The sequence below is a fragment of the Lycorma delicatula genome, chromosome 2 (assembly GCF_047948215.1).
Source record: "Lycorma delicatula isolate Av1 chromosome 2, ASM4794821v1, whole genome shotgun sequence".
In the NCBI taxonomy this organism is placed as follows: Eukaryota; Metazoa; Arthropoda; class Insecta; order Hemiptera; family Fulgoridae; genus Lycorma; species Lycorma delicatula.
The window spans coordinates 213,976,147-213,997,534 of NC_134456.1; the positions used below are offsets into that span (position 1 = coordinate 213,976,147).

Here is a 21,388-nt window from a genome sequence, read left to right on the forward strand (position 1 = left end):
ATAAGAATGAAATAATTATTTTGTTGATTTAAAAAATGTTTACTACAAAAAGTATTTTTCTTTTCAGAGTACTGCATGAACACATGAACAAGCTTTCTAAAGTTATAACACCAAGTCACAAAGATTTACAAATTCCAAAGATGTATTATTATGAGTGCCCTTGGCCTTCAGCCCAAGCTGATATAGCAGCAATATCAGCATATAAAACACCACGTGATAAGTTATACTGTGTATTTCATTGTTGTACTACTATGATGAATTTATTGTCATTAGCATCTGATCGCAGTGTTCCTGCAGCTGATGATCTTATACCAGTTTTAGTGTATGTTCTCATCAAGGTAACTGTACTCTTTATTTAATACATCATACATTTATATTAGATTTGTTTATATTTAATATTAACGAATAACTGCTTTATAGAGTAACTGAACAAAACTCACATTAAGAGAAATGTGTTTGAAATTGTTTTAACAGTTTTAGATTTGTTCAGTGTGTTGAGAATATTAATACTTCTTCATGACTTAATTACTAATTACATGAAATTAATTACTAATCTGAATGTAGCCAGATTTTAATCAGTTATCATAAATATATAAAGTAGAACTAGATTCTGGAATGTTAAGGTTAGGCAAATTTTCTATAAACAATGAATATTTGTCAAATTAGACAGGGCTGATAACATTTCCATTATTCACAAAAAAGATAAGATTTTCTATATTCACAAAAGGCAGATTTTTTCTAGGTTATATAGGCTGTTACTAGATGGATTCAGAATTATGAAAACATTATACCCTTTAACAATTTAACAAAGGAGTTGATTTACTCTACATACTTCAATATTCAAGGTTTTGGTTTTAATTACAAAAAAAAATGTATTAAAAAAAAACAGAAAAGTTTTGGTGTCCCACCAAAATACATTAACTGATAAAACTATTATTAACCACAAAATCTGTATGAATGACAAAACTCCACTGCTGTTACCGGAGTCAATGATGACTGCCATTAATGTATGTGGATCCCACTAAAGTTGACTATTGGTATTTTTATTTTTTTAGTGGTTAAGTTGTTAATATTGGATTTAATTAGCACAGTGGTCAATATGTTGGTGAAAAAAACAAAAAATAAAATATATATATATATATTTTTATTCCATAACTATAATAATTATACATAGGGGTTCATAAAAAAACATGTGTTGATTTATGCATGGAAATCAAATCATCTCTGGGTTGATTAAAATCAAGTTTAATTATCACATCTCTGTAAAGATATTTTCTTATCTGAAATATTTGGAAGTATATTTGTAATACTGGTTATCTAGTTATAATGTTAGTTTTTGTTAATGCTGATTTTGCAACTATGAAATATCATTCGCTGAAAATTTATGAAAAAGTCAGTTGTATGATTAAATATGGAATTAGGATTATAAAAGTTGTCAAATTATAAAATTTGTCAAACACTTCATCTTAAACATAATCTGTATTTATTATTAAAAGGGAAAAATTTAATTAAAAAAAATTACAGTAGGTAGGTCTAGTTGATAACCTGCAAAATAAAGAAATAAAGATAATCTTTTTAATTTTCGGTTGTTGATAAGTAGTGGTATGAGTGTTTATTCAGAACTATGTTTTCTTTCATATTGTAGCAATAATTATTCTTTTTTTTTTTTTTGTTAGTAGCCAATAATGATTGGTGATATTTGTGAAGAACAGATTGATTCTATTTACAAGGTGAACTGGATAATAATTCCTTTTAACTATTTTGATGACAGTGCCAAAATTAACTTTGAATCTTCACTTTTGAGTTCTATCCTCAAATATTATAGTTTAGTTGGTGTCACGATTTATTTTCTGCTGTTGTTCTAATTAGACATGTTTACTGAATACAGTTCATGTTTACTTACAAACAGTTACTAAAATAATCTAAAAATTAATACTCATTTAGAACAGTTTTCTGATTTGAAGAAACTTTCATAATGTTTTACCCCAAGTTTAATTAATAAAACAAAAGTGTCTTAATTGTTTGTAGTTATTTTAGGTAACAAATTTTACTTTGTTTTAACAATTTATTGAAAGTTTCAAACTTCTGAGAATATAAAGAAAAAAAACATCCGTCAACTTGTAGGAAATACTTTTCTTTTAACATAATATGAATATATCCTTCTGGTGCTGTATTTTAAGACTAATTTATGGTAATATGAACCATATTTTTCGGTTTGGGGAAAAATATCATTTTAAGGAGGTTAGTGATGCTTTTAAGAATTTATATACGTTTCCAACCTGCATTAATATGTTTATTGCAGTTAAGATAAGATTCATATCATGTATATGTATACTTATATTCTTTTCTTTGTATGCCTTTCTTTTTTAATTCATATGAAATCTGAAGAGGGTTGGGTATGTTATAGAAAGAAAATTTGGAGCTTATGCAAAATAACTGTATTTGTAGCTTTGTATTTCCTCTCCTGACCCTTATAATACATTTCATGTAGCAAAATCCATGTTTCAGTGTTAAGATATTATATTTTGTAGTGCAGTAAAGGGTAACATCTTTACTATCAAACACTTTTAAAGCAAATGTATGCATTTCCTTTGTTGATTTTTAACCCAGTTTGGATATTAATAATACGTGTACTTATTCATCTTTTGCAAGAAAATTATTTTGAGTGAATATATACATGTATGCCCGTGTCTACCAATATTGATACGTAGTAGTACATAAAATTAAGTATAATCTTTATTTACTGTGCTTACAACAAATGTCTTTTTCTACAACAAAATTTTTACATTTTTCTTTTTATAATAATTGAAGACCTCACGCAAAGAAGTCTTACTTAAGTTACATTTGATTCTTTTCTAGAAAACAGTGATTTTTAGTAAAACAATCTAACTGATACTTCCCTGAATCCATAATATTCAAACGTGAATTTCATGGACATGGACAGTTTTTTCCACAAAATTACTACTAGTTTAACTTGTGAAACCATTCAAATTTAATAGATGTTATTTTAATATTTATAAATCTATTTATTTAATGATGTTATGTAATATTTATAGACTATTGTTATTTTTCCCTTTCAGATATAAAAAGCATAAGTTCTAAGTTTCAAAAAATTGAATTTTGAAAGAATTATTTTAAAAATCATTAATTTCTGTTTTGAAATGAAAGTATGTTTAATCTTAATAATTACACTAAAAATATATTTTATCTTTCATATCTAACATTGAACTCTGTATTAGTTAATAATATTTTTAACTTTTAACAAAGAACTACATAAAATTATCATATAGATCAATAAATAGATAAATATAATTGCATTATATGCAAAGTTGTAGGTGACCCTACAACTTACAGACAAAAATGCAGTGTGTACATTACTGATGTGGCCATGAACGACACAGGTTTGCCAACCATAAGGAGAGAAATTTCCCAGCGATCTTTACTTTAGATATCACTCATATTTTTAAAATTGTAAAAATGTAAGAAAAACAATCAACAAGGTTACACACGCATAAATATTAACTGATTTTTTTTTAATAATTTATAATTTCACATAAATTAATTAAATTTTTACTTTTAAAATAGAACAACTTTCAAGTGGTTGAGAGAAAATATCAACTAAAAGAAATAGTATAATCCATTAAAAAAAAGTAAACAATAAATAGAAATGAATTACACTTTAACATATCAGAAATGGTTCTAAATGGAATATTACAAAGTAACCAAAAATGTCTAGTCCCTACCAAAGTCAATAGAAACTGTGATTTCAAGACAAAATTGCAGAATTGTAGGCCTGGAATGGACCACCAGCAGTAGTACCATCTGGAGAGTATACTAGTGATTGTGTTTGTGACCACACACTTATAAGAATTTTTCTGTGTAAAAAATATTTAGATTAATATTTAATTTTTTATTTTGTTCTTAGGCAAATCCTCCTTCTCTTTTATCAACCATTCAGTATATTAACAGTTTTTATGGCAGTCGTCTGGAAGGTGAAGTTAGGTATTGGTGGGTCCAGTTCTGCTCAGCTATTGAATTCATTAAGACCATGGATTATGTTGTCAGTGATTAAATTATTATTTACTATGATTAAATATGTTTAATGAACAGTAGTATATATATATATATATATTTTTGCATTTAATAATATCTGTTGTTTTTTTAATGCATGCTTGCAATATATGTATTGTGGTATACTTAAGGTAACTTTATTGAAAAAGAGCAAGTAGTGAAGTATATATTTAGTAGTGCATTTATAGTAACAGATACATGCACTCTTTTAAATTTAATAGTTGAGGTTTTAGTGATAAAAGTATTAATTTCTATTTAAAATTACGGTAATTTTTTTCTTTAAAAAATGCTACTTGCTTTACTTTGTATATTTATAACTGTAGTTATTTAAATGTATTATGAATTTTCTGTATAACAATTTAACTTTAAGAATAAACAACTTGTTATCAATTTATTTCTCTTATCAGTTTTCACAAATAAATTAATTGAAAGATGACATTTTTACTTATTCCATTATAAAGAATAAGGGTCTTATTATATTAATGTAACTTTTCTGTTTTATTGTAAAATTGCAATAATTCTTGTTTTATATAGTCTGTTTATTATTATAAAAACTCATGATATTTAAGTAAAATAATTTTTATTTTTATTATTTTTAGTTATAATTGAACATAATATGTAGTATATATAAAGTTTTAATAATTCTTATAATATATTTATATAAATTTATTTTTTTTTTAATTGTGCATAATGTTATACACAAGTATAACATACTGATTAACTAAATTGTTTCTTTTATTGTTAAAAAAAAGTTTAAGTAAAAAACAATGGAAAAGCGAGTTCATAGTTCAGTAAAACTGCAGTTTAATTATTTATTCTAACAGTATTATGTGTCGCCCATTTATTCAGTTAGGGAGAATGGCAGCTGATAAAAGTTTTATAATGTATATTCAGTTATTTTAATTTTAATATTTTATGAACAATTATTTGAGCTTCATTTTTTTTATCAATAATTTTTTTTTGACTGATTAATATATCATTATATGATTGAATTTTATTAAAACAGTGGTTATTGGTGAAAAAATTCATAACTTTTTTTTAACAAATTGTGATATTAAAAAGAAAAAATAAAAAATTAAAGAGAGAGTTATTTCATTGTAGGTGGGCCCAGGGATGTTGTAATAATTAATGATAAAAATTCTGCAATTTTATAAATAAGATGTGTACATCTGTGCATATACACATCTACATACATATATATATATATATATATATATATATATATATATATATATATATGTGTGTGTGTATTTTATTAATTAGGGAAGCATGTTTTTCTTAATGTAAAACAATTTTATACTGTTATTCAGGACAGTTTAAGTAAGTTGTATGCTCTTGATATTAATAATTTAATTATCTTTCTAATACATCTTAACAGTTCAGTTGTAGTAAGTCATATTATAAGGCAACTAACTTGTAAGTTTACATTCAGTTATTTATTTAACAACTAAATATATGAAGCTTTTCTTAAATAAGGTTTAGTTTTTTATTGCAGGTATGTTTTTAAAATACTAAGTGCTTTATTATTTTTTCTTTGAAGTTTTTATTTACTTCAAAACAAATCTGCAAAAGTAATTTCTTATTGTCAGAGATAATTATTTTTATAAAAATTATCCATAGAGTTATCAGTAAGAAATTAGGAGCATTCGTATGAAAATGCATTTCTGTCATCCAAAATATAAGTCTATCAGCTTCGTAAAATCTTAGGTTTGATAACTTAGGCATGTTTTTGTTAACTTATTTAAAATTTACTTTTTTTTATAAACTAGGTGTTAGTCATATAAATAGTATTCAGAGTAACAATGACTATCTTTCATTCATTATATATAGTGCATTACTAGTCGTGCAAATGTATGAACAGAAATACATAATTTTTTTTCTTCATTTTTGTTCTTGTAAAACATAAACCTTTTTTATTTACATAACCTTCAAGATAATATCTTCAAGATAATAATAGATAATTTATAATAGATTATAAATTATTCTTTTGGTTTTGCTACTTATTTTTTTGTTGTTAAAAGAAGCACCACTGGTAATTGTTTCTCAGTAAATGACCAAATGTGAAAAATGTATAAAATGAAATAGAATGGTCTGAATTAATTTTATAGCTGTATTTACTGAATGTTTCTTTATTGCCATGGGCTCAAGTTTTAAGGATAGTTTATGGATTAAGTTTTTATTACATTTTTTTAATATAATTGTTCTACCAGATCAGGAATTTTTGTTACACAAAAGCAGCAAATGTCACTTCTATTTCAGTCAGGAGTTAAACAGTTACCATTATTTACTCTTAAATTCAGAATAATAATTGTGACAGTTGACAAAGAACATTGTATTCGCTGAATTTTCTTTTTCACCAATCTAAAGTTTTCGGTTTTTTAATTAATTTTTTTGTGATAAGAGAATTTAATCAGGTTTGAAGGAAAAAGTATTAAAACTTTTCTTGTACTAAAGTTAGTGACGCATCACTCATCATTATTAGATTATAATGATCTTCATCTGTTTGTTTTAATATTAAATCTATGATGAAAAGTCATTGAGACTAATTGTTAAATAGATTTTTTTTTTGTATAGTAAATGAAGGTTTAAAAGGTTTTTCATTTATTGGTCATAAATGATTTTTAAATTAGTTTTTTACAGTAATATTTGGTTTATAATTAGCGTTGAATATATGTTTGTATATTTTAAATAATTAATGTATTTACTTTTAATTATTCTGTTTCATGAGGCTTTTCTTTTTGTGGCTGCAATGAATATTAATTTAGATCAAAATATTTTTTCTCCATTTTAACCATTTATATTGTTATTTTATTATATCAATAAATTTATTCAAACATGCAATCCTTTTCCAAATAGGATTTTATTTTTGGCAGTGTTAAGTTAAATGACAATTTTTTTTTAGTTTAACAAACCCAATAAAAAAGATGCTAACTTGTGATTTTTTTTATTTCCACAGGTGTGTTGTATTAGTTTTCTTTCATTTTTTCTAAATGGTTTATTAATGCAATAGGGGTATTTTATCCTTATTTTCACATCTTTTAATCTCAAGCAACATAGGGTTCTAAATGTAAAATCTAACAGAATATTATTTTCAAATTTGTTGAGAGCTATTATATAACTATTATCAAAACAATAATTAATATTAATTCTCTTTTGTAAAAGTTAAAAGTGTCTTACAGATGTATCGATTTGATTATTCTGAAGCTCAGTCTGGTCAAGAATAATTATGATAATAGAACAGTTTTGTTCGTCATATTTTGCTAATAATAATTTTGAAGGAATATGAATTACTTTACTATGAATATAAATTAATATAATTTTGCTAGTATATAAAAAATTATATCTCATTTATGACCTTTAAATAATGCATTTATTAGTAAAGCTTTTGAAAGAATAATATTTATTTATACAAGTAGTATATACTATTTTAAAGAGCATAATGTTTACATATGTTAATTAAATATTGTTTTTTTTTTTTGTAGAATTGATAATTTACAATATTCTATTTATTGTGTGTGTGTGTGTGTGTGTGTGCGTGTGCATGCGCACATGTATATGTATGTACAGCAGATTGTCTGGCAATGCTGTTATATAGCAATAAATACTTCATTTTTAAAATATATTTATTCTCTTTATGAAATTATGAAACACTAACATGATATTTACAGTTGGCATTTGTTATTGTTATTTTTTTATGTAATATTTTAAGTGCTTCCAACATTTACAAATATAAAAATTATAATAGCATTCCATGCAATAAGTGTAAATAAAATATTTATTATTATTTTTCATTTATTTGCAAATTGTTTTATCAATAATTGGTAAAGGGATATATTATTAAATTTTTGTTTTTAAAATAAAAGTAATGAAACATGTAAATTTAAGTATAAAACAAATGGATTTATAATGTACAGTAAATATTATGTAATATTAATATAGATATTTTATTTTTTTATGCGTGTATATTGACATTCAATATTGTGTACAGAAATTGTAATTTTATTATTGTAATTAAAATGAAAATCTGTCTTTTCAGTAGGAGCAATTCTCGTTTGATTAATGATCTTTGGAGATAAGATTGATATTTTTTTAAAAATTAATTTGCGTCACAAATTTATCTTTAATGAATAATGAAATGTAATAATAGACTAGTAGATTTTATCATAAACTTAGAAAGTTTTATTTCTCTGTATGCATGTGTATATAAATCTGACATGAAGAAAATTTAAGTTCTGGGTTTTTGGTTAGAAGCATAATTATAACCCACTAATTACTGTTAAAAAAGAAAAATGTTATTAGCATTTGTGTCTGAATTTTAATAATGCATTATTTAATAATATTATTTCAATATACATATCTTGTGTAAATTTGTGTTAAAAAGCAAGATTTGCTCTAATTAATGAATAATCAGAATATTTATTTATTCTTACATTTAAATTGCTGAGAAAGTACTTCTAAATAATGATATTTCAAGAAATAAGTAAATAGATATGGATAGAAATTATTTGTTAAATTTATATATTTCCTATCTAGTAAATATAAATACTGTCAATTTTTCCTGATAGTTCACTGTGCTTTTTTAAATATAATGAATTGTAAAATTAGGTAGTTTATAACATTATATTTTTGCTACATAGGACCTCCAGATGAAAGGCCGAGATGCTACCACTTGTGCTATGAAGGCTGGCATGTGTCATTCAACTAGAAGCAATGTTTCATAGAAACAAGATGGATTATTATAGGGTGTTATGTAAGATTAGCATAGCCAATGTAGCTGCATAACAATTCTGTAAGATTTCTGAGCAAAAAAGATTGGTGTTTATTAACATATTTAAAAAAAAAGTGGAGGTAGGATTTCCTGCAATACAGATGTATAGATAATTATACACATTGTTGGCACTTCATAGACAGAATGACTATGCTGCTTGAAGTAAAGTCTAGTTAACTATCAGGACTTATATGTATCATATATTCATGAAAAATGTAGCAAATAATTTATTGCATTGTTACATAATATTGTCGTTTTGTTAAATACATAATATAGTAAATTAAATTACAGATCCTTCTTATTAAAAATAAACTCAGTTTGTTTATTAATATTTAAAATTATTTAATGCGCCATACAAGTAATTGTGTATTATTTATTATGAAATAAACTGATAAAAAAATAATTATAATAATACAATTAGATGTATAGCTTTAAAAATTATATTTTTTTAAATAAAATTAAAAAAGTTAATAGAAAAAGGGAAACAAATATTTTTTTGTGCCTTGTAATTAATGAAATAATAAAAAATTATCTCTTGTATGAAAGTATTTTTTAATTAACATTATAATTCTCAATTAAAACAAATTTTATTTTTAAAAAACTGATTGTGCTTAATGTATATTATAAAAACTCAAAAGATATTTAATATTTTATTAAAAAGTCATTTGATATTAATTCTTTGAAAATTATTAATGTTTATTCTATTATTTGCTATATTATTTTAATAAAAAAAAATAATTATTAAAGATTTAGATGGTAGTAATTGCTTGAAAATATGATATCTTGTATTGTAGGTACATTTAACTTGTTGAAATGTAAGATAAATTTGTAATCATCAATTCTCTCTATTTCTCTGTGTATAGTCGAAGTAAGCTTTTTTTTGTTTACAGGTATGGCAGATTCATCATTAATAATGTGTAGATATATATAGTAGTAAATTTTATATACAGTTTTATATAAAACTGTAATAGCTACAGCTTAATTGAATTTTGTATAATTTTCACATAAACCATCATAATTAATTTTTTTTTTAAATTATGTATTGATAAATGTTCTGTTTGACTGAAATGGAACTGATTTGGAAATTGATTTGAGATGGAACAGAAATGAAACTATTTGACTTCATTCGTTTACAATATATTGATGCAGCAGAACAACTCCATAGTCAAAACTTATTGTAGTGATACTTTTAAATTTTTGTTACCCTTTTATATAGCATTTAGTCAAGGCCCTCTTTATTTCCCTTTTTGACGTCATGTCTTTATCTGGCCTTCTTCATGCTTATTTGTTATTAATGGTTGTACTTATCTTTTAATTCTTATTTATTACCTGTTTTCAGTAAATTGAAGTTCTTGAGAAGGACATCTGCTTTATTGTTAATCTGTTCATTGTTTAAAGTGAATTAATTTCATTAACATATTAATTGGGATATATTCTTTTATTTGATTAATTAACTGTGTTGATAATTTAGAATTTTGTTTTTTATTTTAAAGAAGCTTAACTTTTATAGCCTTAACTTTATAACCAATTTTATATTTACTAAAGAACTGTTTAATTGGGTAAATTTACTCACAGTGTTAATTTATTTTTTATATGTAGGTTTCTTTAATGGTAATTTATTATGTAGTCTCTATCTATCATCTATCTAAAAGTTTTTTTTAAATATTCAAAATCTGGATAATTTCTTTTTATTGTTAGGTCTGAAATTTCATCTGAAAAGATGAAATTATTAATTTTTTAAAGCTATCAATAAAAGAAATAATCTAGATTTTGAATTTCAAAACTCTTTTTTTTTCATCGTATATTTAATGTTATGCTAAAATTTGTTCATTTCTTACACAATTATTTTTCAGTATTTCTTTTTTTGATAACAAATTTAATTAAAAGTGGATGTACTTTTCAAGTACTATGCTGAACTGAAAATTTACAGAAAATAAGTAAAATTAAAAGATAAGTACAACCATTAATAACAAACAAAAATAAAAAAAGTGTACAATAAGTTTTGATAATGGGTTTCAAATACTTCAACAATAAATGAATGAAGAAGCTAAAAAAGTAAAAAGCAGCACCCAATAAACTGTACCTCATGTTCACTTAATAAAAAAAAAAACAAAAAAAACACTTTCTTATTTATTTTTATTTCCTATAAAAAATATTGTTTTACCTTTTATTATAATTAAATCGTATAATTAAATAACATATTTACAAAACTTTATGTACATTATCTATACAAAATATTATTTAATACATATCAACAGTTTTTGCTGCAATTGGTGGCAGTATGTCCATCTTAATGTTGTACTGTTGATCTAGTCCCAGGTATGTATCTGACATAATGTATAGTGTAAGTACATGACAGCCTAAAACAAAAAGAAATTGTCATTACTCAGTTTATATACAAAAAAAATTTAATTTACCTATATCAAAAATGTCAATTACAAGCACTTTCATTTTAATGCTTCAAGGGTATTGCATTAGTATGTGTCTCAAATAAGAATATCCTAATTTTTTGAGATTATGGCATTTATTTAAATGTTGTTCACTATCTAATTGTGTTTAATGCAAGTTAACGATTCTACTGAGAGTTTTACAGTTAGATGAATGAATATTCAATGATATCGATTACTGAAATGAGCTGGATCCAATTAAACATACAGCCTACAATTCAACAAATGATTATAATAACCACTGTAGATGTAAACAGGATTTTCAGAAAATATATATGAACAACCACATAAAACTGCCAAAAGTGAAAATTAAAGAAACATTCACAACAAAATATGGTGACACATTCTCGTCCATATCTTTTTATTTATGACGACATATATTTATCAGTATCATGAACCGACAAGCAAAAATGCAAATGCTTTTCAATTTATTACAGACTGAAGATTTGTAAGCTGAGGTTACATCACTAAATTATTTGATAAAACCAAAATTTAAAATATCTTTCATCCCCTGTAACATAAATTACAATGAAATGAGAAAAAAAAAGTAAAATACCTGTTGCTGCTGGAGTTGTAAATAGAAGCTGTTGTGTTGTATGATGTGTAACAGGCATTACTCTTTTCAATGCAAGCAATTCTTGAGTTTCAATACTGCCAAGTACTAGGAACCAACCAGGTTCTACTGCTTTAGAAAATTTAGGTGCATGTCCTTTTCTCTCTCTAGAAATAATTTCAATACATATACAAGTTTAGAAAAAATAAATAACTAGCTTTGCTTTAAATATGATATGCTTAATAAAATAAGCGCTCTAATAAATTATTATAAACCTGAATGTACATATAGTGAAAAACTGGCAAGTTTTGTGTTGAAAGATACATTTTTTATGCAGCAGACATTATCAGTTTACATATAATTAATCTACAAAATTAATGAATCTTTACCATGAATTGATTAACAATTAATTAGTAATTATTCATTCACATTTTTAAAGAAAGGTTTCTAATATAAATAATTATCACTACGGATAATTTTGTTTTCAACAGCAAGTTGCGTGTGGCTGAATAGAATATATCACACAGTAATTTTAATTACTGCAGCAATATTCTGTCATTACCAAAACAAACAACTTAATTAAAAAGGTATATGTACAGGACTAATCACAGTATACGATGATATTGGGGGATGATTGTATAATGTCATGATTTAACCTCAAACTTCTATTAATAAGATCCTTTTATCTTATCTAGTGGTCATTGGTAACCAGATAATCACGAACTCGCTTCACAATAATGTTTAGATGGTTTCAATATTTTATGCACTTTGAATTTTTAAACTAACCAAAAACAGCAGCACTTTTTTCATACTACATATTTCTGCACAGTTAACAGAGATGGCACAGGGTTAGACTTGTCTCCTCAAGTATGAGGAAACAATACTAATAAAGGAAAAAAAAATTGCAACAATTGACATAACTGTAATAACAGTATGTTTGTAAAAACTCTTAAAATCAACTTGTACTGCTTTAAGTTTTAGATATGGAAAAGTGTCTTTTCTGTATAGTTATAATTACAGACAACTGAATTAGGTAAACATTATTAATGTGGACTCTCTTAGTAACTTGCTAGTTTTATTAATTAGTATAGAGGTAAATCTTTAAATGCTTGTGAAAAATTTATTTTACCTAGTTTGATTTAACCTAATCATTTTAATGCAAAGTGTATATTCTTGATCAGCATGAAGAACAGTAGGAGGTCCTTTATCATTTCTGCTAATTTTTCTGTCTTTATCTTCTTCTTCACCTTCCCAACAGCCACGAACAAAAAACTCTAATTTTAGATCAGGTAGTTCTCTTATCACTTTATATATCTAAAAACAAAACAAAAGAATTGATGTAATATATATAAGAGATATAGTAATAAATTAAAATGTAATGATGCATATAAAAAAATGTGTGATGTCTTACATTTTAGGCGAAAATCAAAAAAACGATTATAGAATTTCTTTAAGATAGAATATTTTCAATTGAATTAATTAAAAACATTGTACATAGAAATCCTAAATCTCAGAATATTTTAAAAATATGTGGGCTTATTCAATTCAAATCAGTAATGTTAGAAAAAAGTTTTTTCTTCGCTGAAATAGTTTAATATCTTTTTCTTAGATATTATAATAATGCAGTAAAAACTGAGAAAATACAGAAATTAAACGTATAGGATGGTTTAAAAATAAAACAAAATTGGGTAGTTTACAAACAAATATATATTTTTCTTAAGTCAATACTTATGACCCATATTCCTCTACACCAATATATTGTATTTTTTATAATCAAAAATCAATTTGAACAACCCAAGTACAGAATTATAAATCAAATGAAGTGACTTTTTTTTTCTTTATTCCAATAGCACTTTCACAGGATCCTGCATCAAACTAGATTTTTAGAACACATTAGAAATTATAAAAACGGTAAACTGGGTTTATGTAATGTTACCTTATTGATAAAAAATATTCTGTATCTGATATTCAGAAAATCATGAAATTTAATTTAAATAATAATAGTAAAAGTTTGGACATCTTGGAGAGATTATATATATAAGCAAAAAAGAATTTCCAACTTGATCAACTTTCAGACAGAATATGAAGATGACACTCTTATAAAAGCAGCAACTATCAGAATGTATATAAATAATTTCAAATTCAGTCAGTAATACATTGGCTAGCCAGATCATGGTATACATTTTCTAATTATTTTATTTTAAAATTTAATTTTAATTCTTAATTGACATCATATTTAAATATATGTAGTTATTTTTATTTAATTGACTTCATGTTTTGTATATATGATAGTAATTTTAATCTTTTAATTTTTATTCTAAAAAAAAAAATTGTTATGTTTGATATGTAATTTTATATACAACTGATGATGCGGGATCCCACAAATGTGCTATTGGAATAAAGAAAAGAAAAAGTAAGGTAAGGGTCATTTCATTTACTTTTCAATTCTGAACTTGGGTTGTTCAAGTTGTTTTTTTATTATAAAAAATATATATAACATTACAGCTAAGAGAGCGTCTGCATTTCTGCAGTCTCACTTAACTGTTTTATGATTTGTCAAGAGGTCTGCTTGACTAATCACGAAACAAAAAAATTAAGAAAATATACAGCGACGTAAGATACTCGAGTAGCCCCTGACCTTGCTTGTCTGATTGAATTGTGAATTGCTTATGCGGTAACTCTTTGCAGATTGAGAGCTGAATATTTCATTGTGTATATAAAGTGCTATACAGATTTAATTTAAAAAAATTGCCATCTGTTATTGTATCAATTTAAATATTATTACATTGGAAAGTTTCTATTCACATTGGTATAAACATAGTCCAAATGTTTAATATAATAAATAATATTTTGTAGTAGCAACTAACGCATTGCTATCATTAATCATTCTACATTATTTTATATCAGGAGCTAAACAAAAATAGGTGGGGGTTTAATTAGTTAGTATGCACGGCTACTGTTAAACAGTTAATTTAAAAAAATAATTTTTTGTGTTTATGAATTTGGTATTGAAAATTTTAATAAAAAATAAAAATTAATATAAGGTGACACACAACTTATGTTTTACAACAAAAATCAGTGTAATCATCATAACATAGTTGTGCACAACCACAGATAAGAATTGGCATACACAGGAATTATGCAATTGTTTTTATTTAAGTCTTGATACTTAGTTACATGGGAAAAATAGTAATAAAAATGTAAACTTAAGTAAAATCAAATATAATACTGCAATACTCGTAGATTAGGAAATCGAGTTAAGTCTACAATAGTACCTGCAAGAGTAATGATAAGTCAAAACCTATTACACCACAAAATTTAATAAATTACACATCAAACAAAAACTAAAGATCCTTTATACTGTTTTTAAATTAAATAAATTACACTTATTTTAAATATAAACAAAACTTAAGCTGAAGCAGTGAGAAAATTTTCAAACAATTTCAATGCTTTTTTACTATGTAAAATTTTGAAGTATGTGAAATTTAAATTAACTTTTTATATATAACTATATATATTAACTTAGAACAGAACAAACTGTATTATTTTTATCAGCTACATCTTTAATTATTGTATATATTATATATTGTAATGTATTTAACATACCACCATCTCTAATTTTATCATCAAATCTAATAAATATTTGATCGAACTAGTTCACTAATACTCTCTAATTCCATAATTAACATTACACAATGTTTAAAAAATACCAGGAAAAAATTAAATACCTGATCAACTTGTCCTTCATCTAATTCAGGTGTAAGAATTGATGCTAACTGTTTATAAGTGCATTGCATTAGCCCAGGTAGTGTTGCCAATTCATGATGTCCTTTAAAAACATATAAATTATGAGGTTCAATATGAGGAAGAGTAATGGTGAATCAGTCAACCAACGACCTTGTATTATCATCTGCATCATTTGCATTACTGTATAGTCCACATCATTACAGTATATAAGTTTTTGAACTGAGAGAAGAAATATTCAAATTTTTACTGTCTTATCTCAGAAAGCACTTATTTTAGTGTTCAGTTGTAAAAGATGCCAATATTTCTGCTTGATTATTTGATAAATTTAGATCACGAACCAGATCATTTAATTAAATAGGGTTCAGTATATCTATTTTCTAAAAAGTTTGGATCACTTTCTTCATCGCCTGATAAGTCAGCACAAGATTTGACATTTTCATCTTCATCTAAGTTCCATGTTTGTGGTGGTACTGGAATTGGAAGCTCTTGGCTATGTGGCACTGGCCACATGACAGAGGGAATATTAGGTTATTTAACAGTACACCTAGTTTTAGCTGTTATCCCAGATATCTTTATTACACAAAAATAACAGTCTGCGGTAAGATCCTTCAGTTCTCTCCAAACCATTGGAATTGCAAATCGCATGAGATGAGATCCATTTAGCCAACCAGTCATCAATGTTACACAAGAAGCACAGCAAATATGAGGAGCCCAAGATTTGTCCTGATTTACATCCTAAGTACCTAAATTACATTCTTTACCTAATTTACATCCAAAGTACAGTTCATATGACTTTTATCAGTGGAGTTATACTTCTTTTCTATGACTTCAATGTTACCTCACCACAGATGTAGAGAAATTGTTTGTATGATTAATACAACTCTGAGGTATTAATACACTGCAATAAATGATATTGTTTAAAAAGAAATACTTTATAAACACGCTAATTTAATAAACATACACTCACTTTACTGAAAAACCTGAAAATACAAAAGCCAACTACAAAACTGAATATTACACATACGAGAACTCGCATTTGAATAAGAATTTATATTTCTCAAGTCTGTGCAACAGTTTGTAAGTAAATATAATAATGACAAAAATAATTATTGAGTGAATGATATTTTTGAAGTAAGATGAAAAAAGGAAGAATGAGTCTTTCTTGTTCGTTTTAATTAGTGTGTAAATAATAAGCAAGATGACTTAATGTCTAATAAATCAATGTGATACAATTAAGGGACTGTAATAAATAAACAAAAGCTATTTAGTTAATATAATAAAATACGTTCACAAAATGCTATATGTGTATGGTGTTCATGCATAATACTACCTGAAAATAAGAAAGTAGTTACAAAAAACTAAGCCTGATAAAAGAATTTCATATTTGAAATCAGCATGAAAAATACTATAAGAATCAGTTATTCACTCTCATTTAACAAAATCATTGTTGGATGGTGTAATCTCTATCATAAGACCACAAGATGTGCTTAGAAAAACAAAAAAGAAACAGATATTTAACTAAATAATAATATTTACTAAACTGTAAACATTTTATAAATACTTACCTGCAATATTCTGATTGCTTGATCAAGAACAGATTTAAGATCTGTGTAATAATCAGACATAGGTAATGGTAGGCGTGAAAAATGAGTTTGAAATAACAATAATGCTTTTGTGTGTGGAGAATCCATTGTTAATGGGTCTACTGGCAATGGGCAATCCTTGGCCAGTTCACAGCAGAAAAACAAAAATCCAAGTAAAAAAATTTTTAAAGTACTGAAGAGACAAACTAGAGATAAATTTGTGAATATTTAGAACAAAAAATATTAGAAATGTTGCTAACACAAAATGAAATCAATTAGTAGAACTATATCTAGTAACCAATATGAAACATGCAACTTACATCACCAGAGCAAAAAACAATTAACTATAATTAATTAGTAATGCAAATTAATAATAATTATGTAAAATTAGAAGTAAACATAATTTTATACTTAATATGAAAAAAATAAAATAAAAATAGAAACAAAAAGTTGTTCAATAAGAGCTACCAGGTATTATCCAGTTATGCTTGTCAAGTGGTAGCACTGTTTGATAGTTGTGTTCCACATATATCATCTTTTAGTTATGCAGTAATACGCAAAAGAATAAACACATCCCTACCCGAGTCAGACATTGTATTTTATATTCGTATTGTATTTTTCATACCGTATAAGATTTTAATTCCATATTCATACAAACAAGCTTCAAGCTTAAAACACATATTACAAAATCACACTTCAGAACTTTGTAATTTTTTTCAGTCCACATAATTTGATAACAGATAATGCCTAATTGCTGGGAGTTAGGCATCGCATTGTGAATGTTATGTTCAGCACTGTTTTTTACATAAATTTAAGAAAACATGATCTGTAAAAGATGTACAGCTTCCTGAGTGTCTTAAAGGGAAAAATATTGTACTGGTTAATAAAAGTGTTGCTGAAGATCCAAGAATGTTAATTCAAAGCTGTTAGCAGAATTAGGTACTACCGAGACCACTACATGATAAATTAAAAAAAAATATTTGGCTTTACAATCATACAAGGATCAACTGACACAGTAATTAAGCCCAGGAGACTAAAGATATCATTTGCTAGTTGACTGAATTCTTGAAAACAAAACAGCTTTCTACAAGAAAATTATTTTTGGTGATGAGCCCATTTTATTAATGAGGATAACTAGCAAAATTGTCGCATTTTGGGCAATGCATATCCAGCAAAAATAATGGGCTGAAAGCATTATCAAGTTCTATTTTTTTTTGAAAATGAAAATGGCTTTCAGAATAGATTAGCATTAATAAATCAATGAAATTACGACTACTGAGAACAAAGTTCAGATGCATAATTTTCCTTCAAACAGTCATATCAACTGACCTCCAAGATCATACAATTTAACACCACTGTTTCCATTTCCTTTGGAATTGTGTGAAAAGTTAGGTACACGCAACAATTCATGAACTCAAAGATGAGTTAACATCTAATTACATAACACTGAACCACAATTGTGCTGAGATGTTACTGAAAATTTTGATAAAAGGGAGGCCATTTTATGTATCAATCATACTACAGAGTGATTTTTTAGTCCTGTTACCCAATTTTAAATGTAATTTAAGAAAGGGAAATTTAGGTGGAATAAAAAAATATATTTGTTACTTACAAAAGAGATTTAATAAAAAGCTATTACTTACATAATTGTTAAAGAATATGCTCAAAATGCCCACCCCTTGCGGTTATACACGCACAGACTCTTTTCAGCATATTAGCAGAAACCTTTTTAAGAGTTGCATTGGAAATATTTGTGATTAAGTCTGTAATATTGACTTTAAGTTCATCAATAGTGTGAGGATTGTTTTTGAAGGCCTCGGACTTAATATAGCCCCACAAAACGTAGTCAGGAGATGTGAGGTCTCCTCACTATTGGCCTCCTATTGGAGGCCATAAGTCCTTGCTTATTATTTGATCATCAAAGAACTCTTGCAGAAAATCCATGGTTTCTTGAGACGTGTGGCATGTAGGACGCCGTCTTGCTGAAACTGGCAATACCGTTCTTGAGGTTCCAGGAGGGACATAAATTGTCCCTCCTGGAACTTCAATACTAGTGATACCAATAGTTAACTTCAATACCAGTGAACCAATTTTTATTTTATTTGTACCGAATTACTTGTCATTCAAGGGGCTTTCCAATGAGGTGTCACAAGCTACATAGTCTCATTTAAAAAAAAATTTCACAGTTTTAATCCACAGATTATGATTACTTCAAATGGTTTAAGTTATATCACGTAATTTTATAGTTATTTTTGTTGAACTGAAATTTAAAAAAAGTACAACCCCAAATGGTTTTTCACACCTACCGAGCGAAGGGGTAGGCGAATTTTAATTTTCTTTTCACTAAAATTCATTATTTTTTTCGGGTTGTCAATTAATGTAGTTAAATGTTATCAATGCCATTTAAGATTTTTGAGTTGAGGTAGGTGTAGCAAAGGGCTGGGTTCCAACCCTACAAAAATAATTTTAAAAAAGTTTCCCCAAGAATGATATACATGCCTACAAACAAAAATACAATGGGACTAATAGCTGTTTAATAAAATGAACATCTGGTATATGTGCTTGTCAAAAACCTTAGATCTAAAATAGTTATCATAGCAACGTTTCAAACAAAACAAACATTGTCACAAGCTAAATTAATCCATGAAAACTTAAATATGTTGTGAATGTAATTTATAGTTAAGTAAATAAGGTAACTAACCTAATAATAGTAAAATTTCTAAAATAAGCAATTACTTAACTGATTACTCATAACAAGTGAAATTCAAAGAATAACAAAAAATGTTGAAATATATTCTTATTAAATGAAGCTGAACAGTATTATAATTAAGTATATAAAATAATACAATATTATAAAATATTTTCAGATTTATATTATACTAGAAATCACTTCCATGCACAGTAGTTTTGTTTGCAAAAGTGGACATCCTGATCCTGACATTTTACCATCTAAACAACTTCAGATCAGATTTAGTCTGTAGGCAATACACCCTCCACTCTATGAAAATCTGTTGAGATCCACAGTAAAATACGAGCAAGGCATCAGTGCCAATGAGACCAGCAAAACAATGTAGGTATCAAAACACACCCTTGATGCATTTCAATGTAATTTTAAAAAAAACAAAAGTATTTTAATAAAATAAATAAAAATTCAACTGATTTACCCATTGACTTGATCTTCATTGTGCCTGACGGGAAGTTGACTATATTCAAATGCATTACAAAATTCTTCTAGCAATTGTTCGAGAGTTAGTGACGAGTTTAAATGTGATCTGAAATGTAGCATTGTTAAATGTGATAAATAATAATATGATGCAATACGACCCATTGATGTAGCAGTCACTCCTCTTCCATTCTAAAAAAAATAACACTATAAAAACAAAAATGACAATATTGATAACTACATAAAGATGTTGATCTAACTGAATATTTAATTCGTTTTAATAATGCTATTATAATTATTGTTATTATTATTACTACTTTATGTGTCTTGGTAATGTCTCTTTTTAAGTTTTATTCATTTTTTCCTCGGATTACTAAGAAGAAAAAACTTTACATACATTATAAAGTTTCTTTTTTCATAATTTTATTTATGTGTAACATTATATACACTTTAAATTTTGCTCTTAAGAAATTTCTTCTCAGAAAAAAATTATGAAAAACTCTAAATTATAATTTATTAATGAAATTTATAAAACATTATTAATAAACTGCAACAAAATAAATTCAGAAACTGAGGTATCCTGAACTTTTCTTCTACAGAATTTGGTCTGAAATGTCATTTAACTTCACTCTAAAAAGAACTATGGTCTGACTATAAGTTGAGAGAATCTACATAAAATTGCATCCATCTAAGATCTTTTAATGTATAATAGCCAAGCATTCCTGACAAACAATTTTTAAATAAAAAATCCGATTAATTATAAAATTTTAGTTTATGTTCTAATATTAAATATAAGATCTCGAAAACCTACTTATGTGGAGCTATAGTTACATCCAACCATGAGGAACCCCAACCAAACAGGATATCAATTTTTATTTATTTATTTATTTGCCACATTTTATAATACTACATGTACAATAATTAACAATATATTATAATAAGAAAGAAAATAATATTAAAAATAATCTCTTTGACAATATGGGCATTGCCAGTAAAGCAATGAGTGCCAGCAACAAGTGTAGTTCAAGTAACAAAAAGAGAAAAAACAAGTATCTA

The 21,388-nt window shown here is 25.9% G+C and overlaps 1 protein-coding gene and 1 long non-coding RNA gene across 3 annotated transcripts in view; both read right to left on the reverse strand.

The window, feature by feature from the left end:
• Positions 1-21,388, reverse strand: part of LOC142319641 (uncharacterized) — a 96,562-nt gene that overhangs the window by 5,180 nt on the left and 69,994 nt on the right. The gene's annotated exons all lie outside the window — the stretch shown is intronic.
• Positions 10,959-17,315, reverse strand: LOC142319639 (activating signal cointegrator 1 complex subunit 3-like). Of its 2 annotated transcripts, none has more exons than XM_075357151.1 (4): positions 17,152-17,315; positions 12,969-13,153; positions 11,843-12,006; positions 10,959-11,199 (listed from the first exon to the last, which is right to left on the reverse strand). In XM_075357151.1, exons 1-4 carry the CDS (start codon positions 17,275-17,277, stop codon positions 11,081-11,083), a joined length of 594 nt encoding a protein of 197 aa, XP_075213266.1. In that variant the 5' UTR covers positions 17,278-17,315; the 3' UTR covers positions 10,959-11,080. The 2 variants fall into 2 exon arrangements, with proteins under 2 accessions (XP_075213266.1, XP_075213267.1); XM_075357152.1 differs by lacking the exon at positions 17,152-17,315 and adding an exon at positions 15,568-15,731.